The following is a 24720-nucleotide window of genomic DNA, read 5'->3' as shown; positions in this document are numbered from 1 at the left end:
TAGGAAAATACCAGGAATGCTTGACCCGAGGAATTGAATTCAGGGAATGGACTCTTGCGGCAGAGGACGACGTTGAACGACGACTTTTCGGTAACATCACCTTTGGCTTTTATATCTCATCTTACCCCCCTCCCGCCGACCCTCGTACACGCGCAGAAGAGGTAGAGAGCACAGCGAGTCAGTCAGAGGACGCTCAGCGCTCAGTCCCCCTCCACCTCCTGGCAAATCGCCCCCAAAAAATCTCCCTGTCATCCTTTACCCTCTCACCATGTCGACCGCGAAGAAGCTCCAGAGCAAGCTCTTCGGTGCTGGCATTCCTGTCGGCCCTGGGGGACCTGTCACTGCTGGTGAGCTTAGCTTTTCTGCCATTCCTCAGGATGTAAGGGTAATGAAGCTGACTTGTCCTAGCTGACTCTGCCAACGCCGCCGACGACTTTGGATCTGGCGCCGCTACACCCACCACGGTCACCAGCGCCGAACCCCTCAAGATCAACATCCCGCCTGTCAATCCTCCTACTGGTGAGACGCTGAACCAGCGCGCAAAGGAGCAGTAAGTCTTACTTTTCTCTGTCGAGGGTGATTCCACCTGGATACGAGCTGATTCGCAGCCTGCCCAAGCGCCCAGCTCTGCAGCAGGAGAACCAGGCTACTGCACCAGAGAACCAGGGCTCGCCGCACCCCCACACTGGTGGAAGCGAGACTGATACCCCTGGCCCTGCCGGGGAGAACAAGGTGGGCTAAGGCTGACCTGACGGTTGGGTAGGCATCAGCTGACCTGTCAGTCTCATCGCGAACGTCTGCAGCAGAACCTCGGACCCCGCTACCGATCTGTCGAGGAGCATAGGCTTGACCAGTCTGATGGCTATGCGGTACACTGGAAGCGCTGGGGACCCTACGTGTCCGAGCGACAATGGGTGAGTATGGACAGGAAGGCTGAAAAGGATATCTGCTGATCGATAGGGTACCGTCCGTGAAGACTACTCTGCGAATGGTGATGCGTGGAACAGTTTCCCGTTCGAGATGGCTACGAGCAGGGCGTATCGATGGGGTGAGGATGGTATGGCCGGTATCTCGTGAGTTATCCATATCGGCCAATCTCGGACTTTAGCTGACAACCAAGGGACAACCACCAGAGGCTCTGTTTCACCCTTGGTCTCTGGAACGGGAAGGACCCGATCCTCAAGGAACGGCTGTACGGTCTGAACGGATCTCAAGGTGAGCTACCCCCATCCTTCCGTGCCCAACAGCTGACTCTCAGGAAACCACGGCGAAGACGTCAAGGAGATCTACTATTACCTCGATTCGACCCCGACCCACTCGTACATGAAGTTCCTGTACAAGTACCCGCAGGGCGAGTACCCGTACAAGCAGCTGCAGGAGGAAAACCGGAACCGGAGCAGGGACGTGACGGAGTTTGAGTTGATGGATACGGATCTGTTCGATGAGGACAAATACTGGGATGTTTTCGTGGAGGTGAGCCAGAATCTCGCTTGTACTGATTGAGCTGACGATCAGTACGCCAAAGACGAGGACAACGCAGACGCCATGTCGATCCGAATCACCGCGTACAACCGAGGTCCCGATGCCGCCGACCTGCACATCCTCCCGCAGCTCTTTTTCCGGAACACCTGGTCCTGGACCAAGGAGATGCCGGACAAGCGCCCTCACATGGATCAGGAGCAGGACGGTGTCATCAACGCCTGGCACGACACCCTCGGTACCACCCGCCTCTACTGCACGCCCAGTCCCGCGCCTGCCGCGCCGGCCAAGGGCGGTGTCGTCCTCGTTGATGGTCCCAGCGTCGTCCCAGAGCTGCTCTTCACGGAGAATGAGACCAACTTTGAGCGACTCTACGGCGGCAAAAACAGGACCCCATACGTCAAGGACGCGTTCCACGACCACCTCATCCCCTCTCACCGCCCCAAGGAGCCCGAGCCGGAACGCGAGGCGAACGCGGGCCTCCCCATGAAGTCCCCCAAATCACCGGCTGTCTCCCTCCGCTCTCTGCCCGGAGACTCTACCGACCCCCTCTCGCCCCAAAACCGCACGCAGCGGTTGAAGGAGAACGGCGGAGACGGTGTCGAGGAGATCACCGAGGAGCTGCGAGACGCCGGATTTGTCTCGCAGACCCACGAGCCACCACAGCACTCTGGCGGTTCCGCGCCCGAGAATGACGCGCCACATGTCGCTCCCCCACCCCGCCCGACTGCGGCGTCCGGCGCGAGGCGCTTCGTCAACCCCGACAAGACCGGTACGAAGGCTGCTGCGCACTATCACTTCACCAACGTCCCCGGAAAGGGCGGCTGTGTGGTTGTTCGGCTCAAGATGACCCCGAGTACGCCCGAAGAGGACCCCAGTATCCTCGACGAGGAGATGTATGACGATACGATCGAGGAGAGGCGGATGGATGCGGATGAGTTTTACGGAAGAATCGCGAGGAACAGCGTTAGTGATGATTTGAGGAATATCATGCGGCAGGCTCTGAGTGGGATGCTGTGGTGAGTGATAGTGATCAAGGGAGGGGGATGAAGCTGATGAGCAGGTCCAAGCAGTACTACCAGTACATCCAGAAGGAGTGGATGGAGGGAGATTCGGGACAGCCGCCACCCCCGCCCGAGCGGAAGTGGGTCAGGAACAGGGTGAGCTTCAACCTCGAGGTCCAAGTGGCTGAGGTCAAGCTGACAGGCAGGAATGGAAGCACATGTACATCAACGACATCCTCTCCATGCCCGACAAGTGGGAGTACCCCTGGTTCGCCACGTAAGCTAACGGCCGCCTGTCTAAGGTAAGACCATAGCTGATCCCGCAGATGGGACACCGCATTCCACTGCATCCCGCTCGCCATGGTCGATCCCGCGTTCGCCAAGAAGCAGCTCGACCTCATGACCCGAGAATGGTACATGAAGCCGGACGGTGCTCTGCCCGCCTACGAGTGGAATTTCTCGGACGTCAACCCGCCCGTACACGCCTGGGCTACCTTCCGAGTCTTCAAGATTGAACGAAAGTTCTTTGGTCGAGAGGACTTGGACTTCTTGGAGAGGGTGTTCCAGAAGCTTTTGTTGAACTTCACTTGGTGAGCTGACCAGTCTCCGCTACTGATAAGGCAAAGCTGACTTAGTAGGTGGGTGAACCGGAAAGATGCCGACGGGAACAACGTCTTTGAAGGTGGTTTCCTCGGTCTTGACAACATTGGTCCTTTCAACCGATCGGAGCCGCTCCCTACTGGCGGAACCCTTCGACAGGCGGACGGTACGGCGTGGATGGCGTTCTTCTGCCTGAACATGCTGAGTATCGCGCTGGAGCTGGCCAAGCACAACCCGACCTATGAGGATATCGCTTCCAAGGTGAGCTCGCGGGTTCTCTGACGTAGCGCAAGAGCTGACGACCAGTTCTTCGAGCACTTTTTGTTCATCTCGGACGCCATGACTTTTGCCTCGAACGAAGAGCAATTCTCGCTCTGGAACGAAGAGGACGGATTCTACTATGACGCCATCCAGTGGGGCTACGGACACTCGCAGCAGCTGCCCGTCCGCTCCATGGTCGGCCTCATTCCCCTCTTTGCGACCCTTGTTCTCGAACCCGGAGTCATCAAGCGCTTCCCGGGCTTCAAGAAGCGCATGGAGTGGTTTATTGAGAACAGGCCGGATATTTCGGACCGGAATGTTGCGAGTCTGAAGGAGAGAGGAAAGGGCGAGCGGAGGCTGTTGGCGCTGGCGAGTAAGGACAGGCTGGTGCGCATCCTGAAGAAGATGTTGGATGAGACGGAGTTCCTCAGTGATTACGGAGTCAGATCGTGAGTTGTTCTTCTAGTTCTAGATGCCTGGGGTAGGGCTGACAAGTAAGCATGTCACTTTACCACAACGACCACCCCTTCTCGATGAATGTCAACGGGCAGGACTTTGGTGTCGCTTATTGGCCTGGGGACTCTCGTTCGGCGATGGTGAGCTACTTGATCCCCTAGCGAGATGCGAACATAGCTGACTTTCAGTTCGGCGGTAACTCCAACTGGCGTGGACCCGTCTGGTGCTGCGTAAACTTCCTCCTCATCGAGTCCCTCCAGCGATTCCACCAGTACTACGGCGAGACTCTCCAGGTCGAATGCCCGACCGGTTCTGGCGACTACATGAACCTCGCTGGTGCGGCCGAGGAGATCCAGCACCGTCTCATCCATATCTTCGCGAGGGACGAACATGGACGGAGGGCTGTCAATGGAGGTAATCCCAAGTTGAACCGGGATCCCCACTTCAGGGATTACGTCCACTTCTACGAGGTGAGCTGGGTTCTTCGTGGATGTATCTTGACAGAGGAGATGAAGCTGATGGGATAGTTCTTCCATGGGAATGATGGTCGTGGATTGGGCGCAAGTCACCAGACGGGATGGACGGGTGTGGTTGCGTGGAGTATCATGCAGACCGGCGAGTACTGCCGATTGCCCAAGACGCCAAGGAGTAAGTCTATCGCCTGTCCCTATCAGAGCTTGGAAATCTCGAGCGCTTTGACACAATACGAGGGCGACAGCTGACGTTATAGCGCCCCGCAGTGTCGCCAAGCACTACTTTGACGAGCACATCAACACGCCCAGCGAGTACGGGGACGGATCGCTCTACTCTGCCTACTCGGACTTCTCCAACATGTGAGCTGCGCCTCTTCGGCCTTCATTATGAGTGTAGCTGACGAATTAGTGACCAACCGGAGCCGGATGACTTGTAAGAAAGCACATGCCGAAGGACGAGCTATGGCTTGAAGGTTTGGGTGGCGAAAAGGAATCAATTTCTCTTGCATATAGACGTGTTCCGTTTTTGACCTTAATGCATTGTTTGGGACTACCTTGCTGATAGCGCTTATTCAAACCTGACAGGACCGTCACAACCTATAAGGGGACCATGGCGCACAACATCAGGTGGCCAGCAGCAGGCGAGAACCCAATACAGTTTCTTCGATGATCCACTGACTCTCTACCGACACCCAATCGTTAAGCTGTTCTGACTGCTCACGCCTTTATCCCTCCGCTTGTTCAGGCCGTACTATTGGCGACCGGCAGGAACGTGCAAAAAGAGAGCAGCTTGCGCTAGCCTTTTGAGCCCAAACCGTCAGGCTTGGTGAGTATATGCATGAGGGATGTAACCAACTATGAACCTATAAGACAGATGAAACTGGAATCTGGGAGGCAAGAGGGATGATGATATTTCATGGATCTTTCACCTCTGCCTCAGTCGCCGCGCGACATGCGCGTGAAAGCGACCTTCTCGCCGCTCGCGGTCGTGAGTGCGACAGGGGGACCACGCCCCGAGAGGGCATCGGCGATGGCTTGGATGTTTCGCCTGTCCCTCGCCTCAACCGCCTGATGGTGCTCCTCGACGATGGTGTCCTGCAACGTCTTGAGGTCGCGATCCGCGGTCCGGCTGTCGTCGGTCTCCTCGGGCTGGTTCTCCGATGAGCGCATCCAGAGGCTCTCGTACTCCAGGCCCTTGGCGAGGGGCACGACAAATAGGCCCTGAACCTCGTTGTTCTCTGAGTCGCGGTAGGGGAACCTCAGGCCCGTGAGCAGTGTGGCCCCGCCTTCACTGGGTGCGGTGGCACCACTCCCCTCCTCACCCTCCTTGGGCGGCGGACCTTGGTTGGATTGGGTGGACTGGGTGGACTGGGTGGGCTGGGCATCAGGGGAAGGCATGATGGAGTATGTGTGAGGTATTGGTAATATCTGAGGGTGGAAAAGTTGAGGAATGTGAGAATGCAGAAGATGGAAGTGGCAATGAGAAAGTGTGGGGGAAGGAGGCTGTCTAGACCGGCTTATATCTTGCCCGCTTTGGCACTCCGGGAAGACCCCGCACGCCATGGTGTTCACGATCCTTTCAATATGCCCCGTGCACCCCTGCACAGCTTTTCTTGAGTGGGAGGCTGTCATTTAGCCGCACCTTCCACTGGATGTCCTTTGATAAAGGCGATGTGGTGTTTCACTAGATTGTCTGTTCAGCGAGTAAGTCAGTGCCATATCTGAGGCCAAGTGCGCTTGTGCGGCGTGATCCCTGATACGTGCGGGCCAGGGGACGGGTCTTGCAATTGGTGCGGTTCCAGCGGGTTATATGGACGTGTGTGCACAATCACATGAGGGATCATACGGGAAGGGTACCCTGATGACCAGCTTGAATCCTAAACAATTTGGACCCCCGAGAAGACCTCGCACACCATCGCGATCATGATCCTTTCAATCACTCCCCTAGCTGTGCTGCACAGCTATTCTCGAGTTGGGGACTGTCATTTAGCTGAACCTTTCACTGTGTGCCCTTTGAAGGTGCCTGGGTGGCGTTTCACTAGATTGCAGATCTAGCACGACATTTGCGCAGCATACAGACGAGTGGCGCAAACACTGCGGCTGGGCTCAGGGCCTTGGGTCACTCCTATCCGGTTCGAGGAGAATGTGGATCATGGACGATGTCAATGCATGGAACCGCGAACAGAATGTGCATGACGCTGGCAAGCCCATCAATCCTCATGCCCCCCAAGCTCCAGATCAACGAATGTCACCTCTTGGCTCTGGTCTTTAACGAGCAGGCCGAGCAGGAGTCCTTGCGCAAAGAAATCGGTCGGTATGGTAGTCAGTAGACTCGCGCTCGCATTGGCCGACCCTGCAACGGAGAGGACCACCTTGGGTAGGACCGCAAATGCCCCTGTAGCCATCGCGCTCTTGGCCCATTTCTTGAGGGTAGCACGGTAGGGCTCATCTGAGTGCCACCGGACCGAATCCACCGTCCCCATGATGAGCAGCGTCTGACCCGTTGCCAATGCAGCCGCGCACGCTGTGTAGCCGGCACTGTTCTTGGAAAGAATGGAAGCGAGGGTGACGGCGACAGTTGGGAGTGCAGATACCGCCGTCTCGGTCCGCGAGAAGCTGGGCGGGGGGGGTGACTCCGTACGAAGCGAGAAGGTCGGCGATACCAGAGCTGGTCAGGACGCGGGGCACTGACTCGGTGGGAGCCATGTTGGTGATACGGTCGGCCATGATACGGGGAGGAGCAGTAAAGTGACGATGATTAGATAGTGAGGGAGGTGAAAGGGGGAAGGAGTGGTAGGAAAGACCAGACTGGACGTGGGTGCTGACTCAGACTACTCTGCGAGTCGGGCGTCGCCTCTTGCCCGCCGAGGGAAACAAAGGTGGCCTTGTGCCGTTCGATCGAGCGCCGAGGGCTGTGACGACAAAGGGGTTATGGCGTGATCGCGGTGAAAGCAGACGCGTATGATCTAGCTGTTTCACAATGCAAAGGCAGGGATAGGCAGAGTGGGGAGTTCAGCTGGGGATGGATCGCACCAGCCATTACTGTCTCACTATCCGGGGTAGCAGATCCAAAGCCTGTATGGTGTACGATGTGTAGAGATCGTTAATTTGAGCATGACGTGAGTGACTAGCAGATACGTATTTCAGTATGGCCGTAAAAGAATCAGTGTGATAGGCCGATCACGGTCAGTACCGGTTACAAACAGCTATAATATCACATAGATCACTCAGATGCCCGCTTCATCAATACCGCCGCCCCCTTTCTCAAACTCTCCACCTCTTCCTCCGTAGCAGGCCCACATCCCGCCCACCTCACCTTGAGGTTCTGATCAATGAGGAATACGTACCCCACGAGCTTATTGTCGAGGCCTAACGGACCTTCGATCTGCATGGTCAGCCTTATCCCACTTGTCACTTCGGCCTTCACCCGGTCCAGTACTAGGAAGAAGAAGTTGAAGAGGAGAAACTCACATCGTAATGAGACCATTCACCCCCACTTATCAAATACCGCCCCCACCCTTCTTCCGGCACCGTCCGTTTCAGGCTCGAAATGAAGAACGAGAGCAGCATGGATTTCAGGAGGTTGGCTTGATGGTTGATCTGGACGTGTTGAAAGAGTGAGGCGGATGTGGTATTGGAGAAGGAAGAGGAGGAAGAGGGGGTAGAGGGACAGGGGAGCCAGTCAGGTAAGAGGGGGGCGGTGAAAGAGACGATATGTTCCTGAAGGATCAGCAGGGCCTCCTGAGAACCACATAGTAGATGGATGAGAAAGAGGGGGAAGAGCTGCTCACCTCAGATATCCTCGTACTCGTTATCGACAATAATGTGATCTTGCCCTTTAAAAGATCGGTAGTGTGTGTTTGAGTACCCAATAGGGATTTGCCTGATATGTCGGGGAAGTATAGTGCTCTCTGCAGATATAAGCTCTTGATCTCCCACTAGCTGATAAAATGAAGGAAATGCAGTATAGGGTAGCTCACATCTTCTCGAATTAGGACGGGCGGCCCGATCCATAGCTTTCCTCCACTCGCTGAGCTAGCTCGACTATAATCCCTAAAGTAACCTTGCGAAGCCTCCTTGATCCTAGCATATCAGCTGCGATTTACTTCTCACTGCCTCCTTGCACCGCGCCCAAGTAAAAAGGGGTAACCCACAAAGCTCTCCGCGTAGCCTTATGTCTATCCTCATCCAACAACTCATTCTTCTTATCCGTCCAAGTCTTGGGTATCGACGTCGGCGGTTTCGGCACACCCAACGGCCTGCCTAATGGCTGGACAGCCAGGTCTACTTTCTCCGCTTTTGTCCCCTTGGCTGGAGTGGGTATGGGCGGTCCTGCAGGAGACCGGGAAGCGAGAGGTGTCCGCGAAGAGGAAGCTTCGGATGAAGCTCGCGGTGCACTGGACGATTCGCCGCGCTGAAAAGACGCGGAGAATGCTCTCTGTGCGACGCGGATCGCTCTCGGCTGCGCTGTGAGTGCGATAGGTAGTCTAGGGGGCATGATGGATAGATGTAAAGTATAGATGTACCTGGCATACCTGAGGCCTGCAGCTGAGGCCGTCGCTAAGATGCCGACTTTTGGATAATTACGTAAATGCGCACGGACCAGCCTTCTTGCAGCTGAGAAATCGCCGCTTTCTCTTGCGACTATACTATACCTCACCTACCCCATCTACACCATACTCTAGCACCATGATCCCTTCGTCCCGCTTGTTGAGAGCGCCTATAGCTTCTGGATCCCGCCAGCTACTTTCCACGCCGGCCCCAACGGCCGTAGCTGCCCTGGCGAAGCAATGCCGGCCGGCATCTACCACGTCCCTCCCTTCGGCTTCAACGACGGGTTCGGCGGGGACGTCCGGGTCGAGTGCGACAGTTACTACGTTGCCGAATAAGATGAGAGTGGTTACTGAGAGTACGCCGGGGCATTTTCATGCGGTGGGGGTGTATATTGATGCGGGGAGCCGGTTTGAGACGAGGGAGAGGAGCGGGGTCAGTCATTTGATTGATCGGTTGGCGTTCAAGGTGAGCTATAGCAATTACCACTCACGAGGGATGCAGGATGTTGAGCTGAGGGTATAGAGCACAGACAAACACTCGGATACGGAAATGACGACCCTTATCGACTCTCTCGGCTCCCAAATCTCATGCGCCTCCTCACGCGAAACAATCATGTACCAATCCTCCATCTTCCCCCACCACCTCCCCACCGCCCTCTCCATCCTCTCTTCCACGATCCTCCACCCGCTCCTCCTCCCCGCCGAGATCGAATCCCAAAAACAAGCGGCCGCATACGAGATTCGCGAAATATGGAGCAAGCCCGAACTCATCCTGCCCGAAGTACTGCACACCGTCGCGTACAGGGACAACACACTGGGCATGCCCCTCTTGTGCCCGGAAGAGCAGCTGGGAGTTTTGGGCGAGAAGGAAGTGAGGGGGTTTATGGACGAGTGGTATAGGCCGGAAAGGATGGTACTTGCCGGATCGGGGATGGCGCATGAGGAGTTGGTCGAGTTGGGGGAGAGGTACTTTGGGGGATTGAAGCCGGAGGTGGCGGCGACACCGGACGTTTATGCGCCAGTTACGGGGGCAGGGTTGGGTGCGGGGATAGTAGGCGGGACAGGCCTGAGAGGGGGGAAAGAGCCGCAAAGTTTGGGAAGGAAGAGCTTTGCCACTGTCTCGGCGGCGCCGGTGGATGGTGCGCATGAGAGGTTGGCGAGTCAGCGGGCGGTGTATACGGGCGGAGAAGAGTATATCGAGAAGCCGGAAGAAGAGTTTGTGCATCTGTATATCGGGTTTGAGGGGCTGGGGATACATGACCCGGATATCGTAAGTCCCATCTCGTAGGCTGGTCGATCAAGCTGACGATGTAGTACGCTCTCGCGACATTACAAACATTACTAGGTGGCGGAGGCAGTTTCTCAGCTGGTACGTTCCCTCCCCTTCCCGAGCCTCCGTTCCTAATCGGTATGCTGACCCACAGGCGGACCCGGTAAAGGCATGTACACCCGCCTCTACACCTCCGTCCTAAACCGCTACCACGCCGTCGATTTCTGTCAGGCCTTTCACCACTGCTACGTCGATTCCGGCCTATTTGGCATCTCAGCCGCCGTCTACCCCAAGTTCGCACCCCGGATCGCAGAGGTCATCGCGCAGCAGTTGCATGCGCTCACAGGACCGATGCGGGGCGGGCTGGAGGAGGTCGAGGTGTCGAGAGCGAAGAATATGTTGAAGAGTACGCTGGTTATGGCGTTGGAGAGTCGGTTGACGGCTGTTGAGGGTGAGTCTCATGTCTCGCAATGGAGAGTGGGCCAGGCTGGGATAGAGGGGAAGCTGATAATTATCAGATTTGGGGAGGCAAACTCAGGTACATGGGAATAAAGTCCCGGTAGAAGAGATGTGCGCGAAGATTGACGCCTTGACGATGGACGTGAGTGTAGCTTCTGTCCATCTACTTCTCTGCACAAGCCTCATCTTATTCATTCTGCAAATCATAGAGGATCAAAGAAGGAACGCTGACCAAATAGGACCTCTGGCGCACCGCCAAACGCATAGTTCGACCCGCCTCCGGTCCCTCTGGGCTCAACTTTGGTCTGGGTTCCGGAAAGCCTACGATTGTCGCACAGGGGAAGAACCTTGAGACGCTGGGGGATGTGAAGCGGGTCTTGAAGCGGTGGGATCTGGGTGTGCAGTAGAGCGGGGGAGGGACGTGAAGAGGACCGGGGGTCATGGGATGTAGACGGGCGGGAAGGGGGTAATCACAGGGGGATCGAAATGTTGTATGAGTAGAGCAGACTATAGAGTACATACATAGGAGCAGGTACGCCTGTGCCGCTGATGTACATCCCATCTCTAGGCCACTTGGATCGTCGAGCTAGTTATCCAGTCTACTTGAAGCTTGGACCCGCTCCGCCTCTGCAGCTTGGCCATCACCAAGACGTGAAAGGGGGGATCGAATAAGAAAGCGGTTTGTTTTGGTTGCTTCTTTCGCAGCGACCCAAGCGCAAGAGAAGCATGAATCTCTTTCGACCACCTTTCTCTCTTTCTCTTTCCTACATATACGTTCTCTACCTTCTATATCCTACACTAGAGGGATAGATAGCAAGATGGCAGGCCCAATCACCAAGAAGTCCAAAGCGAGCAGAGTGAGTGCCGTCTTTCAGCTATGATTGGCACAACTTGGTGCGGCTAGACACAAGCTGATATCTCCAGTTCCCAGCTGTAAGTGAGGACATCAGCTGTGTCCGTCACGTCCTCTGTGGCCAAAGCTGATCACTGACAGGCGCGGATCAAGAAGATCATGCAGATGGACGAAGACGTTGGCAAGCTCGCGAGCGCAACGCCAGTCATGATCTGTAGGTGTCCACCTCGACAGCTGCCTCCTCCTGTCTTCTCTAGCGAGAAAGCGAGATAGCTGATCCATCATAGCCAAATCGCTCGAATGCTTTATGCAGCTCATGATTGATGAGGCAGTCAAAGAGGCTCGTTCAAGAGGAAGCAAGAAGTTGACCTCGCATCATCTGTGAGTTCTCATCTGTACATCATCCTCCTGTATAGGGCGGCACAGAATCAAGCTCACACTATAGCAAACACACTATCAACAATACCCCCTCGTTCGACTTCCTCCTCGATATAGCCTCCAATATCTCCGATCCTACCACAGGCGAGGGAACCGCTCCTCTCTCAGACGGCGTAGCTGGACCTTCAGGGACTGCTGGACCATCGCGCCGGAAACCTTCTTCTTCTGGTGTCGGCGCGACATCCGGGACACCGGGGACTGGAGCGCCAAAGAGTCGGAAAAGGAAGAGCGGGGCCGGAGGGGAGGCAGGAGACGTGAAACTGAAACCGAGCTCGGCGGGGCCCGCGAAGATGGAGGACGGGCGGGGAGCGGGAATGGGGACGGGGGTGGAGATAGAGTTGGAAGATACAGAGTATACGGGGAGGGCGATGGTACGGCCTGGTCTGGGGAATCTGTTGAATCCGTCAGAGGAGGAGAAGCCGTACATGGCTGTAGCGGGGTCAGGAGGTATGAGTACGGTGGAAGCGCAAGGAGGAGGGAGTGGAGAAGGTGGAAGAGGGATGTTTGATGATTATGAGGATGACGATGATTATTAGGGTAGAGCTGGGGTAGAGAGAAAAGGGGTATGAAGATCTGAGAAGCTCGGAGTGGTTGGAAGATCAGGATCAGGAAGTGCAAGCTGACATGTACTGATACCCAGCGGGCAGCTCCAATCTGACAGGCTGCATGGCTCTACACGGCTTACAAGACATTCCTGAACTACTGACCTCCAGCTCAAATCATACAGAGGTGATCACACCAGGATACCATGGCTGCTGGGACTCGCTCGTTCTGCTGAGGTACCGGCGTCGAAGCCGGAGTAGATTGGGCCTCCGCAGGCGACTCAGGGGCGACTGGGATACTAGGTGTCCGGGCGAGATGATGATGGGAGGTATGGCCGATACGAGCACTGTTGGGGGAGTGTACAGGCTCGATGATCTAGCGTTATGGTCAGCTATGGTTCAGCTACGTCGAACGTCCCGCAGCTCACCTTTTCGCGGTGGCTCTGACTCGGGCTTGCGATGTCACCGCTATGAGAGGCTGTAGGGGACTGCGATGGAGTGACAGTCTGCTGATAGAGTCAGCTCATGGTCTCGGACGGGCAAGCCGAATACAGCAGTCAGCTCACCCCTGCGCGGTATCTCTGTATTGGACGCACATCGTTCTTGCCTCCGTTTGGAGTATGACTCGTCTGATGATATGAGCTATGGATCCTGGAATCTATCGGTGCGGGAAATGAAGCTCACCGCATGACTCATGATCATTGGAGTATGATATGTCGCCCGAGTGCGCTGGACGACCGAGGCCAGACGGGGCATGATGAGCGCAGGGGAGGGTCGCATCGTGTTATGTACTTAAGGTGTCAGCTGTGCGAGGTCGTCGGGAATCTTACGTACCGCCAACTCACAGACTGCTGGGTTGGCATGAACCTAATATGTAAGCTGTCTGCGCCCTTCCCAGGACTTGGCGTAACTGACGGACCGGATTGTACAAGTACGAATGAAGAAGCAAGGGGGTCCAGGCGGCCCCTTATATACACTTGCTTGGTACTTGGTGGCTGGGTGTTGGGGCCTGGGGGCGCAGGTGGCGGACCGAGCGTGTGGAGGCTGTGCGGGCCCCGCGAGAGGACGTGCGGGGCGCCAGTGACGCAAAGAAGCAAGGAATGCGGAAAGAAGCTTCTAGGGCTCCGTGCCCTGTCCACTGCTGCATGGGATTGTGGAGCAGCGAGGCATGCGGAGACGTCGTGGATACCTCGAGCACGTAGCTGTTGGAGCTCTGGGGATATGCATGCATACATCACAGATAGGCGAAAGACAGGGCTCTGAGGATGTGGGACGCGTCGAGACGCGTCGAGGCAGTCGCGTCGGTCTGATCCGTGCGTTAAAATCGCTCAGATTCTGCTTTTGCACTTCATCTCACCGCTGCGCATGCACTACTCTGAGACAGCAAAGATGTCCCTCAGCCGCCCCTCGATGGCGTATGACCCCAACGCGCCCAAACAATCATTCTTCGAGAAAGAGCGAGAAAGGCTAGTCGAGGAGATTTCGGCGGTACGTCTTGCCCAACCCTTAAAATTTGCTCCCATCTACCCCGTTCCGTGCTACCCTGCTACCCCATGCGGAAGATTGAGCTGATAAGTAGGGATTTGAAGAGCTATTGACACACTCAAACGTCCTCAATCGGACCCTGGAGGAGGTACATGGGGTCGGAAAGGAGTTTACGACAGTAGCGAAGCTATGGGGCGTGAGTCCAGTTCTGACTCGGACGGGTGCGGTTGGGGAGAAGAGGGGGCAGAAGCTGACTGGATGCTAGAGATTCGATGATCTTATTCGGCAGCAACAGGCGGAGCAGGCGGGGAGTGCGGATATTGGGGTACCGGGGACGGGGGGAGCGAATTATGGGGCAAGCACGATGCGGCAGGGATAGCCCATTCCGCGAAGCGGGGCAGGCCGGGAGCCTGGAGGGCAGGGAAGACGAATGAGGGTTGTACTAGTATGATGATTGGGGGCTCGTAGTCCATCTCGGACAGGGTGGGACGCATTGACAGGTATTGACTGACTGACTGATTGCATTCACCTGAGCACCTGATACGATCGCTACAAAACTATACGGATCTACTACTTATAACAACAACAACATGATATGCCAATATCCCTTACAACTAGCTTGATACTACCAAGATTCCCTCTTTGCCCCGATCCATGATATACTAGACCTTTTACTGATCCAGCTCGCTGTGACTCCGTCCCGTTTACATGACGAATGGTAGTGATGATAAAAGTTGAGTTGGGTGCGATGCGCTGACTGGTCGATCCGTTTTCGTCGCTGATGTGGTTGATTGGTATGTATGCCGCCCGGGTAACGCTCGAGCTATTGGTATATGGTGTATAGTCGCCTCTCCGTCCAAGCTGCGATGAATACGACCGTTGAGAATGCCGCTGATGCCGATGAGACCGCGATACTGATGATGGTACGAAAGGTGCGATGGGAATGAGGATAGGTGTGGGAGATGTGATGTATTGATGGACTTCTGTGGAGATCAGCCAGTGTCCCAGAGAACCAAGAAACGGGAAGTGAGTGAGCTTACCTTATGATCCGCGATCGTTCAGACTTGACCTCTTGCCCCTCCCTCCGCCCTCCGTCCCTCCCTGCATGCAATTCCATCCCCTACTCTCCCCTCCTCCCCTCCTCCCCTCCACACCCTACTCCCTCCCCCAAGACTCCGGATCTTGCCTCACATGCCTCGCATTGGGCATAGCATGCTGCCGAGTGAATTCGGCATTCTCCTGTCTCCTCCGCTGTCTCTCCCTTTCCTTCTGCCGCTCCGCCATCGCTGGATTGACCGGTGCCGTCCTCCGTGGCTTGTAGCTTTGACGAGCTTGGGTGGCGGCGATGGTCGAGGGGCCAGGACCAGCCTGGCCTGCCTCGATGTATGAGCCGCGTGATCCAGCATCGTCCGTGATCGGCCTGGACCGCTTCCCAGCTGGTTCCTGCATTGCCATCTCTACCGCCTCCTCTTCCAGTGACCGCCGCATGCCAGCTGACACGTCCGGGACGATAGGAGCGTGCGGGACCGAGTATGACGGGCCGGCGACGGAGGTGGTGGCGACCGAAGGCAGGGCTGAGGCTGGAGGAGGAGGGACGGGGTAGTTGACAGGGAGGGGCTGAGGTGCAGGGAAGGGGGGAGAGAGCCAGAGGATAGGGGGACTCGCCGCCGGGATGGACGACTTCGATGCAGCAGGTACCGAGGTCGATCCGCCACCCACATGAGCTGCAGTGTACGATTCCCTGAGCGGGGATGGACCGGCTGCCGCCTTCCGTAAAGGCCGGTAGTCATGCTGAGCGGGGGCGGAGGCGGGAGCGAGGAAGCGAGCTGGGTCGACGGGGAGAGCTTGTACGTGCGGACCGATAGCTGCCGTTGGGACGACCTGGATGAATCTCGCGTAGGGTATCTCCTTTGGAGCCCAGAGTTCGTCGCGGAAGAGAGACAGAGGATACCGCTGAGCCGGGGGAATAGGGGGGAAGAGCTGGGGGAAGATGAAGCACGTGTGAGGTTTCGCGACCGGCGCGAAAGGATCTTGGGTGATTGCCATCGGTTGATCGTCGTACATGACCCAGTCGTCTCCTCCGCCGTCATCCATCTCGATATCGTCCTGCGGCATGGATGGCGACGGAAAGCTGATGACCGGGAACCCCTCATCATCCTGTACATCAGCCCTAGCTCGCTCAACCCAGAAGAGGCAGAAGGTACTCACAATCTCGAGCATGTCCTGATCTTCTGACCTCAAACTCCCGCCCAGCTCCAGAGACACCCATTGCTTCTCCGCCAAATACCTCGAGCCCGCAAGCATACGGTGGCGGACCATCTGAGTATCCGCCTCTTCCCTATCCTCCAGTCGCGCCTCCATCATCTGTTCGTCGCCGTATGGAACGCCGCTAGGAGGGGCGTGCCCCAGGTCCAGGCAGATAAGGGTTTCCAGGTCCATGATGTCCATGTAATTGGCGAGGCTGGACGGAGCGAGGGCGTACGCTTTGACCTGCTGAGTGGTCTGACCAACGGGGAAAGGTTCGAGGTGTTGACAGTGGGGAGAGACGATCATGACGCAAGAAACGTGGACTTCGGCAACTGGCAGGGCGACGTGTAAGCTGGAGAGGAACCTGCCGCCTCGAGCCTCAGGAAGTCAGCTATACCGCCAGAAGCCATAGTGCCATCGACTGATGGAGAACACTTACATAGATGTGCGCCGTTCCTATATCACTGAGTGGCTCGCACCCAGGATGGATATAAAAGTATACGCCCTTGAGCGAACCGTAGTACGACGCCTCGGTGACTGCGAGACCTGCGCTGGACATCTTGTTCGTAGATGGTCGAGTTGTCGTGTATAGGTAGAGATGAGGTTGTTGGAGGTATTGACTTGAGTGGCCGGCACTTAGTCGATATGAGGTTGTGGTTGGGTAGTTGAACGTATATCGAGGTAAGTCCTGGGTGTGAGCGGGGATGGGGATGTGTTCAGAGTGTGGATAGTGGATGATGGATGGTGGATGATGGATGGTGTGTGATGTAGGGTGGATGTGGTAGTGTGGAGTTGAGTATGTGGATGTAGGTATAGGTATGTAGGATGTAGAGAGTGGCAAGGAAATAGAGCTCCAAACGGCGCAGCTTATATATGCATTCGAGTGGCAAGTCGACGCCTCCAAGGCGGTGCTCGCCTTGGATCTATCGCTGCTGCCGATGCACCTATCATCCGCGCTACCGCTCTGTAGAATGGTCGTACCTGAGCCTGAGGCTGGATCTGTACAAAAGTCCTGTTTCGGAGAAGAGCGCTACCGAGTCGATTCCTCCCAATTGCGGTATTTCGGTATGCTCCGGCCGCCTTACCCCGTGCTGACTATGCGTTTCATCGCTCCACAGTACTTTCGGCGAGTCCTGCGAGGTCTCTGATTGCCCTCCCTGACCTATCACGTGCATAGATAACGCCACGCGGTGACCGGCAGGCGGCAGGAATCCAGTCAGCTTTAGAGGCGGGTATAGGAAAATACCTCATGTTTTGATCTGACTGAGACGTTGTCTCACGTGACCGATCCTTATCGCACGCCTCCCTCCGGCGCTGATCTGTTCACTGTGGCACTTTGTCAGTATCTCCGCTGACCTTGACACGGTCCTATGCCTGCAGGACAGCTGTCATACCAGCCAACATGCAGAGGGGATCGGTAGAGGATCAGATGTTTTCAGGAATGCGGTTCAGATCTGAAACATGACAATCTTACCCGAAGAGGCAATTTTCCCCCTTGTCTGTGCTCTCATGCAAGCATCTCTTCCCCCTACGCGAAGTCTGCTCAAATCCAGGAGGGCTGAGGCCCTGCATCTCTCTCGTGGGAGCGAGCACGGCTGGGCCTGGCTGTGACCATTTTATGTCAGGCATGGCCCAGCTCTCTATATGGCATTCCAATCACCCGCCACTGAAGAGCGGAAAGTGCCACACTCGCGCACGGACCTGCGCCACACTCCTCCGACGTCACCGCCTCTGCCGGTATGCCTGCGAAGTGTCAACAGCCTATTTACTTGCTATCTTAGCTTTCCCATCCACACTCACAGCAGTATAGGCGGGTAGTTTAGTAGCTACTCTCTCCACAGATTCGAGTCATACCCGACAAGACCAGCCACAGGGGACGCAATCAGCCAAAATGCCGGCCTCACTCACCCTCTCCCCGGACGATAAAGACAAGATCAAGCGGGCCGTCCCCAAGGGCAGCAACAAGATCATCACGGCTACTGTAGCGAGGATATACGAGTGTCCTGAAGGTGGAAGGGAGTGGCAATATGCAGGACAGGAGGGGGCGTTGGTATTGTCGGCGGATAAGGCAAAGGGGGCTTTGTCGTTCAAGATGATTGATCTGACGGTGAGCTCCCTTTCTCAAGGTGGCCATGTTTGGTGTAAACACCTTGAGCGATATAGCTGACATATTTAGGGGCGAGGAGTGGTCTGGGAGCATGAAGTCCCAATCGAGGTGGAGTATAATCAGGACAAGCCGTTCTTTCATTCCTGGCAGGGCGATGTGAGTTGTCTCCGAGTCACCATGGCCGCTCTGGGCAACATTGTTGCGACCACCTGATCGCACTTGCGGTGGCGGAGACTAGCCCTGAGCGGGTCTCGCAACTTGGATGATAAGCTGACTATGCAGGACGCCTCATACGCCTTCATCTTCCCAAACGAACAAGAAGCCAACGATTTCTACAAGAAAGTAGCCAATCGAGCTAAATACGCCGGTAAGCTGGAAGCTGCCTACTGTGGAGGATCTGGAGGACAGCAAGCTGACGAAATTAGTCAAGATGAAGGATAAAAAGGACACCAAAGAAGCACGGGCGGAAGAGCGGGCCAGAGAGAAGGCCGACAAGGCGGGTGCGGCTGCCGTGGCTCAGTCTTCGTCGTCGTCCCCTGCTAAGTCATCGCCTTTGAGAAAGAAGAAGACTACCGCGAAAGCGTTCGATAAGAGCATGATTTCCGCGCCTGTAAGTCATGACTTCAATCTGCTCGCTGTCAACCAGGCCTGCTCCTCGGTTGCAAATCATCTAGCTGAAGATCATGCTGATGAGCCAGAAATCCGAGTCTTTCCAGCACCTCGCACATATGGGATACGATTCCCAAAAAGGCTTCTCATCCGTCGGTGTCGACCCAACCTGGAAAGCGCTGCTCGAACAGCTGAGCATGAAGGGTATCTCGGCGAAGGATATCCAGGAGAATGAGCAGTTCATCAAGGACTTCGTGGAACAGTCTGGCGGTATCGAAGCTGTCAGTCCTCTGAGAACAGCTCCGCTGGCGGCGAGCGGAAAGCTAATCCATCAGGCCACAGCCGCTGCAGCTCGCAAGCCTCCGCCTCCACCCGCACCAACCTCGAGGAGAAAGCCTGCTCCACCACCACCGGCATCTCGTGCCCCTCCTCCACCATCTCGACCTCAGTCTGGGTTCTCAGCCGCGCCGATGGCTCCGCCTCCGCCACCACCGCCACCCCCTGGCCGGTCCGCACCCACCGCACCGATGGCGCCTCCACCACCTCCCGGTCGATCTGCACCCGCAGCTCCCATGGCTCCACCTCCACCACCCCCTCCTCCAGGCCGGTCGGGCGCCCCTCCCCCTCCTCCACCACCTCCAGGCCGCTCTGGTCCCCCTCCACCACCGCCGCCGCCCGGGCGCTCCAGCGCAGCCCCTCCCCCACCCCCTCCGCCAAGCGGTGGCGCACCCCCTCTTCCACCCGCAGCAGCCGGCGGCCGATCCGCTCTCCTCGCTTCTATCCAAGGCCAGGGAATGTCTAAATTGCGTAAAGTGGACGACAGCGAAAAGAAGATCTCGCCTCTTGCGGGTGCCGCCGCAGTCGGGGTCGGAGCGGGTGGAGCAGCGGCAGTCGTCGCTGCGACAGAGGACACGCCGGACTTGGCCAGTAGTTTGGCGCAGGCGCTGGCGAAGAGGAAAGATAATATGGGGGATAGTGATGAGGAGAGCAGTGATGAGGACTGGGACTAGAACTGGGGGTGGATAATGGGGGAATGGGGAATGGGGGACAAGGGAAGGGGAGGGGAATCTGTGATTTAGCTGTTGTTGCATCTCGTTTGGTCTTGCTGTACTGTCGGGGTGAGGGCATTGGTCCTAGCTAGCATATCTAGACGCCGTAGACGGTGTCCAGCAAGTCTTCAATAGCGCCGGCGGTAAGCGGACGAGCGAGATCCAAGATCTGGTCCGGTCCGAAACCGCCGCTCTCTCCGTCATCAACATCTCTCTTGCACGTCGGTCCATCCAGCTAGCGTCGACATTAAGCGCAGCTACTCGTAGCGTCTGCGGCTCAGGAGTAGCTCCTCTGTCGACTCATCGAGCACCCCGAGCTTCAGCATCCCCTCCGGCTGCCACCGCACCCCACATCCACCGTCAAGATGACCTCCCCCACCTCGCCGTCCGACCTCTCGCTCATCTCCCCGCAGACCTTGCTGCTGGTCATGGCCCTCTTTGTCCTCCCTTACGTTTCCTTCTTCTTCTTGCTGCATCGACACCTCGCTACCAAGCCTGCGCGGTTCGGGTCGGCGATCGTTCTGGTCTTGGGAGATTTTGGGAGGAGTCCGAGGATGATGTATCATGCGAAGAGTCTGGTGGGACATGGGTGGGAGACGGTGGTTGTGGCGTATGGGGGTGAGTGATATCTGACACTCTACAGTCTGGTCATACGGTCTACTGCTAATACCGTCGGCTGACAGGCAGAAACCGACCCCATCCCGGCCCTCCTCGAATCCCCACACCTGCACCTACAATACCTCTCCCCCCTCCCCTTCCCGCTCAATCTCCTCCCATGGCCCCTCCGTGCGCCCCTTCGACTCCTCCTCCAATGCTTCGGCATGCTATACACCGTCCTCTGGTCGGTCCCGTTCCATACGGAATTCATGCTCGTCCAGAACCCGCCGTCCATCCCGACCTTGATGCTCGCGCAGATCCTGTGTAGTCTGACGGGAAGCAAGTTGGTCATTGATTGGCATAATGAGGGGTGGAGTATACTGGGGATGAGAGTAGGGAGGGGGAGTCCGTTGGTCAAGGTTGCGAAGTGGTGAGTCTGTGCTCGGGATAGTGGGAGAACGCGCAGGGACCAGGAGGACAAGCTGACTCGGCAGGATGGAGGGCTTCTTTGGTCAGGTCGCTCATGCGCATCTGTTTGTGACGAACGCGCTCCTCACGCACCTCAAGAAGGAGTTTGATCTTTTTGGTCAACCGGCGGTGCTGTATGATCGCCCACCGAGCAATTTCCGCCGAACGGACGCTATGCAGCAGCACGAGGTGAGCTTGAGCTCTGATAATCCTTCATGCTGAGCCTACATGGACACTAGCTAACACCCTAGCTCTTCTCCCGGATAGTCCCCACTATCTCCCCACCCCTCCCTTCTACCCTCGCCGCTCCCGACGCCCACTCCACAATCTTCACGACCGTCTCCAACTCGCTCTCTTCCCTCCGTCCCGGCCGTCCCGCACTCCTCGTCTCCTCGACCTCCTGGACAGCCGACGAGGACTTTTCACTCCTTCTTACCGCTTTGGACGCCTATGAAGCTGCTTCCACCACCTCTACAGCAAAGCTCCCACATCTTCTCTGTCTCATCACCGGCAAGGGGCCCCTGCGCGCAGAATTCGAAACGCTCGTCAAGGCCCGCGAGGCCTCTGGGCGCTGGACAAACGTCACGGCCCGCTGCCTCTTTGTGGATGCGCGTGACTATCCATCTCTTCTGGGCTGTGCAGACCTCGGCGTCAGCCTGCATACGAGCTCAAGCGGGCGTGATCTACCCATGAAGATTGTGGATATGTTTGGGTGTGGCGTACCGGTCCTGGCGAAGCGGTTCGCATGCCTCGGGGAGCTGGTCAAAGAGGGGAAGAATGGACGGACGTTCGATACGGGCCAAGAGCTGGGTCAGGAGATCACAGTCAGTTCCCCTTGGTCCATACGGAGAGAGATCGTGCTGATCACCAGAACCTCTTATCTGACTTTCCTAATAATGCTTCACTCCAAACGCTCCAGTTCTTCTTCACTGCCCAGTCGGAAAGTACGCCCAGAAGTCGTGCGGGCACACCCGTACATGATCCGGACGAATGGACGACATGGGAGAAGAACTGGGATAGGGTGGTCTTCAAGGGGATATTGCGGAGGGACCGGAAGTAGCCTAGTAGTTAGCCAACTTGTCGATCAACCTATGTTGGGGATGCATCTCATGCCAAGGTGATTCAGGCGGAACGTTGTGCATTAGCCACAGTACCTACATCGAACCCCCGCCCCTGTACTCCACTTCTCACTCTATCTTTCAGCTATCGCCATTCACAACACAGCTCGACAACCGCGGTACGGTATGCAACGTCGTTCGTATCCAGTGGTGTCACTGCAATTGGTGGATCATGGGCAGCGTTGATCATACGTGCTATCGGCAGCGGATCAGATCCTCTTCGTGATTGACCATCGACTCTCGAGGTTCTGATCAGCTGATTGTAAGCATCCGACATTACATTGCGCCCCAAGCTTCCCACGAGGGCTGATCCAGATCTCGAACTGTCTGACCATCACGGAGCCTCCTCGCTTCCTTCATCTTCGGGTCCGATGTCCATCACTTGCCGAAATGATGCGGAGCCAGACACGGGACATGGCAGATCTGCAACTGACCACCTGACTTCAGCGCATCGCTGCCTAACCCTAGCTCGGACCTATAAAGAAGCCACTCTCCCATCGCCACCCCCTCCAACGCCAGACCGGTATCACTACCTCCTCTACCCCAAGCCCAGCACCATCACACCTCGTGGCCTTTCTACACAATCCACAATGTCCCACTCCATCCTCCACGTCGGCATCACCTCATCTGAGATCGCCATGGCTGTCGGCGCTGAGAATGCCGCCAAATGGATCGATATTGTCGAGAAGGGCATAGCCAAGGACAAGGCGGCATTCGAGGCGGCGGGGATGAGATATGAGTTCATGGGCTATACTTCCACCGAGGGTATGGGGAGGTTGGAGAAGAAGCTCAAGGAGGGCGATTATGATGGGGTTGGAGTGTGAGTCCTCTTCTTTTGCTCGTGTGTAGGGTGTGTAATGAGACTGGCAGGGGATGGGGCATCCGAGGCACCAAAGAAATGACTGCCTTCTTTGAAGAACTCATCAATACCATCCATACGCAAGCACCTAACGCCAAATTCCTCTTCAACACCGCTCCTGATGGCACATTTGAGGCGGCTACGCGGCAGTTTAGCGATGTTAAGACGGCCTGAGGTCTAGGAGTGTCCGAGACCTGGCGGAGGCGGGTATTTTGCGAAGGGACCGGAGATAGCCAAGTAGCGGACTTGATCTACCAACGTTGGGGATGCATCTCATGCCGAGGTGATTCAGGCGGATGGACATGCTATGTTATGCTAGTAATGATGTCTGTTGATCCCAGAGAACTATAATGTGCTGATAGGCCATTGAATTCACCCACTAGGCCTTGCGCCACGCCCCGTCCCTGTCCCCTCCTTCCGCAGCCGTCTTCCTCGCCCTTGGCTCATTCTGTACCAGCAATCCCCTGACCGTCGAGGCTAGACTCCCACCATCTCCCGGTGTCCCCTCGCGTACCCTGACCTCCCTGCTCACTCTCTCTGGCTGCTGCTGCTGTTTGGTACTGTCCCACCCCGATCCTCCCCGTCCGCCTCCACCGTTCCGGCTGGGCGCAGGAGGCGCTCCACCGCGCTGCCACCGCCCCGGCCTGTCCGCATTTGACGTCGATGTCGACGAGGGTCCCGACGTAGCTTCCGTCGTAGTCGATGATGAAGAGGGCCGAGCGGCCTTCCAAGCCTTCTCGGTCTTTTCGGGTGAAACGAGCTGGGATGCCTCCTCCGGTACGTCCGCTGCTGCCGGAACTGCCGCCATAGGATCTACCGGTCTCCGAGGCGTAGCGGCGCCATTGGTAGACTGGAGGGTGTTGACTATTCCCTCGACGGGCGCGCCGCCGCCGACGTGCTTCGAGCCCGTCCCGAGTGGTTCTTCCCCCTCTCCCTCTCCTGCCCCCGCCGCCGACCCCTCTATCCTCAGGCCCGCCAACTTGGCCAATACGTCCTCCTCATCACGCTGCGGCACCCGCTCCACGCCCGCATCGTCCTCGTCCCAGTTCAGACTTGACGTCTTCCCTAGCTCTCCTCCGTCTCCATCACCCGCCCGCTTCTTCTCCCGCCGCTTGGCATTCTTCGCGCCTGCCCTACTGCTCGGTGAACCCGCCTCAGCGGGTGTCGGATCCGATCTGAACAGATTTTCACCCTGGTCCCGAGCGTACGGATCCCGCTTGGCCGAAGCACCGGTGCGGCCTTGAGAGCCGGGGACAGAGGAGGAAGAGGTGGATGCGCGAATGGGACGATAGCGGCCTATATCCTCGACGGGGGTGAATCCTGGTCGGATTTTGAGCTCTTTTCGGACCCTAGCGTGTCAGCTTGGCTTTGCATGCAACATGTAAGAAGGGAAGTGAGAGTAAGGCAAAGCGCAGATTGGGAGTGGACTCACGTTCCGTCTGTTCGCTTGCTTTCTGGTACGACTCGCTCTAACGTCTTTGGGTCGACGATGATCCCAGCAGCGGATTTTGGGGGATTGTGCGGGAACGACATGGTGGATGCCACTCGTAGGTGTCCCTGAGTGATAATGATTGATAGGGGCCGCCCGGCGGAGGCGTATGCACAGTAGATATGTAGCGCTGAGGATGACAGGTGACGTGCAAGATGAGGGAGAGAGAGGATGGCTGGAGCTGTGGCTGTCTGTCGTCATGGTCGTTACGGAATCAAATTTTCGACGAGGAATGTCGCGCAGGAAAGTCAGGTTCCCTTGGGCCTTGTGCCTTGGGCATCGGGCGGCATGGGACGACTGCTCG

General features: G+C 56.7%; 10 protein-coding genes across 10 annotated transcripts; 7 read left to right on the top strand and 3 right to left on the bottom strand.

Annotated features, from left to right (window-relative positions):
• Window positions 1–268: 268 nt before the first annotated feature.
• On the top strand, window positions 269–4710 carry MKK02DRAFT_24219 (putative cytoplasm protein; the record flags this gene model as incomplete). The annotated part of the gene is made up of 19 exons (XM_053086859.1): window positions 269–347; window positions 409–550; window positions 609–732; window positions 771–914; window positions 961–1073; window positions 1121–1215; window positions 1259–1473; window positions 1516–2079; window positions 2170–2498; window positions 2543–2639; window positions 2690–2760; window positions 2810–3073; window positions 3122–3344; window positions 3390–3793; window positions 3844–3940; window positions 3989–4270; window positions 4328–4448; window positions 4531–4633; window positions 4683–4710. The coding sequence occupies 19 exons, from the start codon at window positions 269–271 to the stop codon at window positions 4708–4710; spliced, it is 3495 nt and encodes a 1164-aa protein (XP_052947033.1).
• Window positions 4711–7496: 2786 nt separating this feature from the next.
• MKK02DRAFT_24100 (ATPase assembly factor ATP10) lies at window positions 7497–8771 on the bottom strand (the record flags this gene model as incomplete). Its single annotated transcript, XM_053086841.1, has 6 exons — window positions 7497–7658; window positions 7745–7993; window positions 8065–8184; window positions 8254–8356; window positions 8428–8605; window positions 8672–8771. The coding sequence occupies 6 exons, from the start codon at window positions 8769–8771 to the stop codon at window positions 7497–7499; spliced, it is 912 nt and encodes a 303-aa protein (XP_052947032.1).
• A 191-nt stretch (window positions 8772–8962) lies between these two features.
• Window positions 8963–10962, top strand: MKK02DRAFT_23895 (putative Mtochondrial processing peptidase; the record flags this gene model as incomplete). Its single annotated transcript, XM_053086804.1, has 7 exons — window positions 8963–9292; window positions 9350–9861; window positions 9898–10096; window positions 10141–10195; window positions 10251–10547; window positions 10615–10697; window positions 10795–10962. 7 exons carry the CDS (start codon window positions 8963–8965, stop codon window positions 10960–10962), a joined length of 1644 nt encoding a protein of 547 aa, XP_052947031.1.
• A 587-nt stretch (window positions 10963–11549) lies between these two features.
• MKK02DRAFT_5244 (histone-fold-containing protein) lies at window positions 11550–11923 on the top strand (the record flags this gene model as incomplete). Its single annotated transcript, XM_053093671.1, has 3 exons — window positions 11550–11622; window positions 11696–11789; window positions 11854–11923. Coding segments are annotated over 3 exons (237 nt in total), but the record flags the coding sequence as incomplete, so codon positions are not given.
• A 1854-nt stretch (window positions 11924–13777) lies between these two features.
• Window positions 13778–14252, top strand: MKK02DRAFT_43172 (DASH complex subunit Dad1-domain-containing protein; the record flags this gene model as incomplete). Its single annotated transcript, XM_053092308.1, has 3 exons — window positions 13778–13876; window positions 13968–14069; window positions 14139–14252. 3 exons carry the CDS (start codon window positions 13778–13780, stop codon window positions 14250–14252), a joined length of 315 nt encoding a protein of 104 aa, XP_052947029.1.
• A 776-nt stretch (window positions 14253–15028) lies between these two features.
• MKK02DRAFT_32135 (uncharacterized protein) lies at window positions 15029–16679 on the bottom strand (the record flags this gene model as incomplete). Its single annotated transcript, XM_053088456.1, has 3 exons — window positions 15029–16030; window positions 16082–16498; window positions 16560–16679. 3 exons carry the CDS (start codon window positions 16677–16679, stop codon window positions 15029–15031), a joined length of 1539 nt encoding a protein of 512 aa, XP_052947028.1.
• Window positions 16680–18011: 1332 nt separating this feature from the next.
• Window positions 18012–19846, top strand: MKK02DRAFT_43170 (Wiskott-Aldrich syndrome protein; the record flags this gene model as incomplete). Its single annotated transcript, XM_053092307.1, has 6 exons — window positions 18012–18227; window positions 18297–18383; window positions 18510–18594; window positions 18653–18837; window positions 18926–19117; window positions 19172–19846. 6 exons carry the CDS (start codon window positions 18012–18014, stop codon window positions 19844–19846), a joined length of 1440 nt encoding a protein of 479 aa, XP_052947027.1.
• A 404-nt stretch (window positions 19847–20250) lies between these two features.
• Window positions 20251–22010, top strand: MKK02DRAFT_23688 (glycosyl transferases group 1-domain-containing protein; the record flags this gene model as incomplete). Its single annotated transcript, XM_053086768.1, has 5 exons — window positions 20251–20503; window positions 20573–20912; window positions 20977–21139; window positions 21202–21774; window positions 21822–22010. The coding sequence occupies 5 exons, from the start codon at window positions 20251–20253 to the stop codon at window positions 22008–22010; spliced, it is 1518 nt and encodes a 505-aa protein (XP_052947026.1).
• Window positions 22011–22658: 648 nt separating this feature from the next.
• Window positions 22659–23101, top strand: MKK02DRAFT_43168 (uncharacterized protein; the record flags this gene model as incomplete). Its single annotated transcript, XM_053092306.1, has 2 exons — window positions 22659–22888; window positions 22939–23101. 2 exons carry the CDS (start codon window positions 22659–22661, stop codon window positions 23099–23101), a joined length of 393 nt encoding a protein of 130 aa, XP_052947025.1.
• A 205-nt stretch (window positions 23102–23306) lies between these two features.
• Window positions 23307–24460, bottom strand: MKK02DRAFT_43167 (uncharacterized protein; the record flags this gene model as incomplete). Its single annotated transcript, XM_053092305.1, has 2 exons — window positions 23307–24276; window positions 24360–24460. The coding sequence occupies 2 exons, from the start codon at window positions 24458–24460 to the stop codon at window positions 23307–23309; spliced, it is 1071 nt and encodes a 356-aa protein (XP_052947024.1).
• Window positions 24461–24720: the final 260 nt, after the last annotated feature.

Source organism: Dioszegia hungarica (genome assembly GCF_025882075.1).
Source record: "Dioszegia hungarica strain PDD-24b-2 chromosome Unknown MKK02contig_7, whole genome shotgun sequence".
Taxonomy (NCBI): domain Eukaryota; kingdom Fungi; phylum Basidiomycota; class Tremellomycetes; order Tremellales; family Bulleribasidiaceae; genus Dioszegia; species Dioszegia hungarica.
The sequence above is the reverse complement of the archived record's forward strand: the minus strand, read 5'-3'. Positions and strand labels throughout refer to the sequence as shown.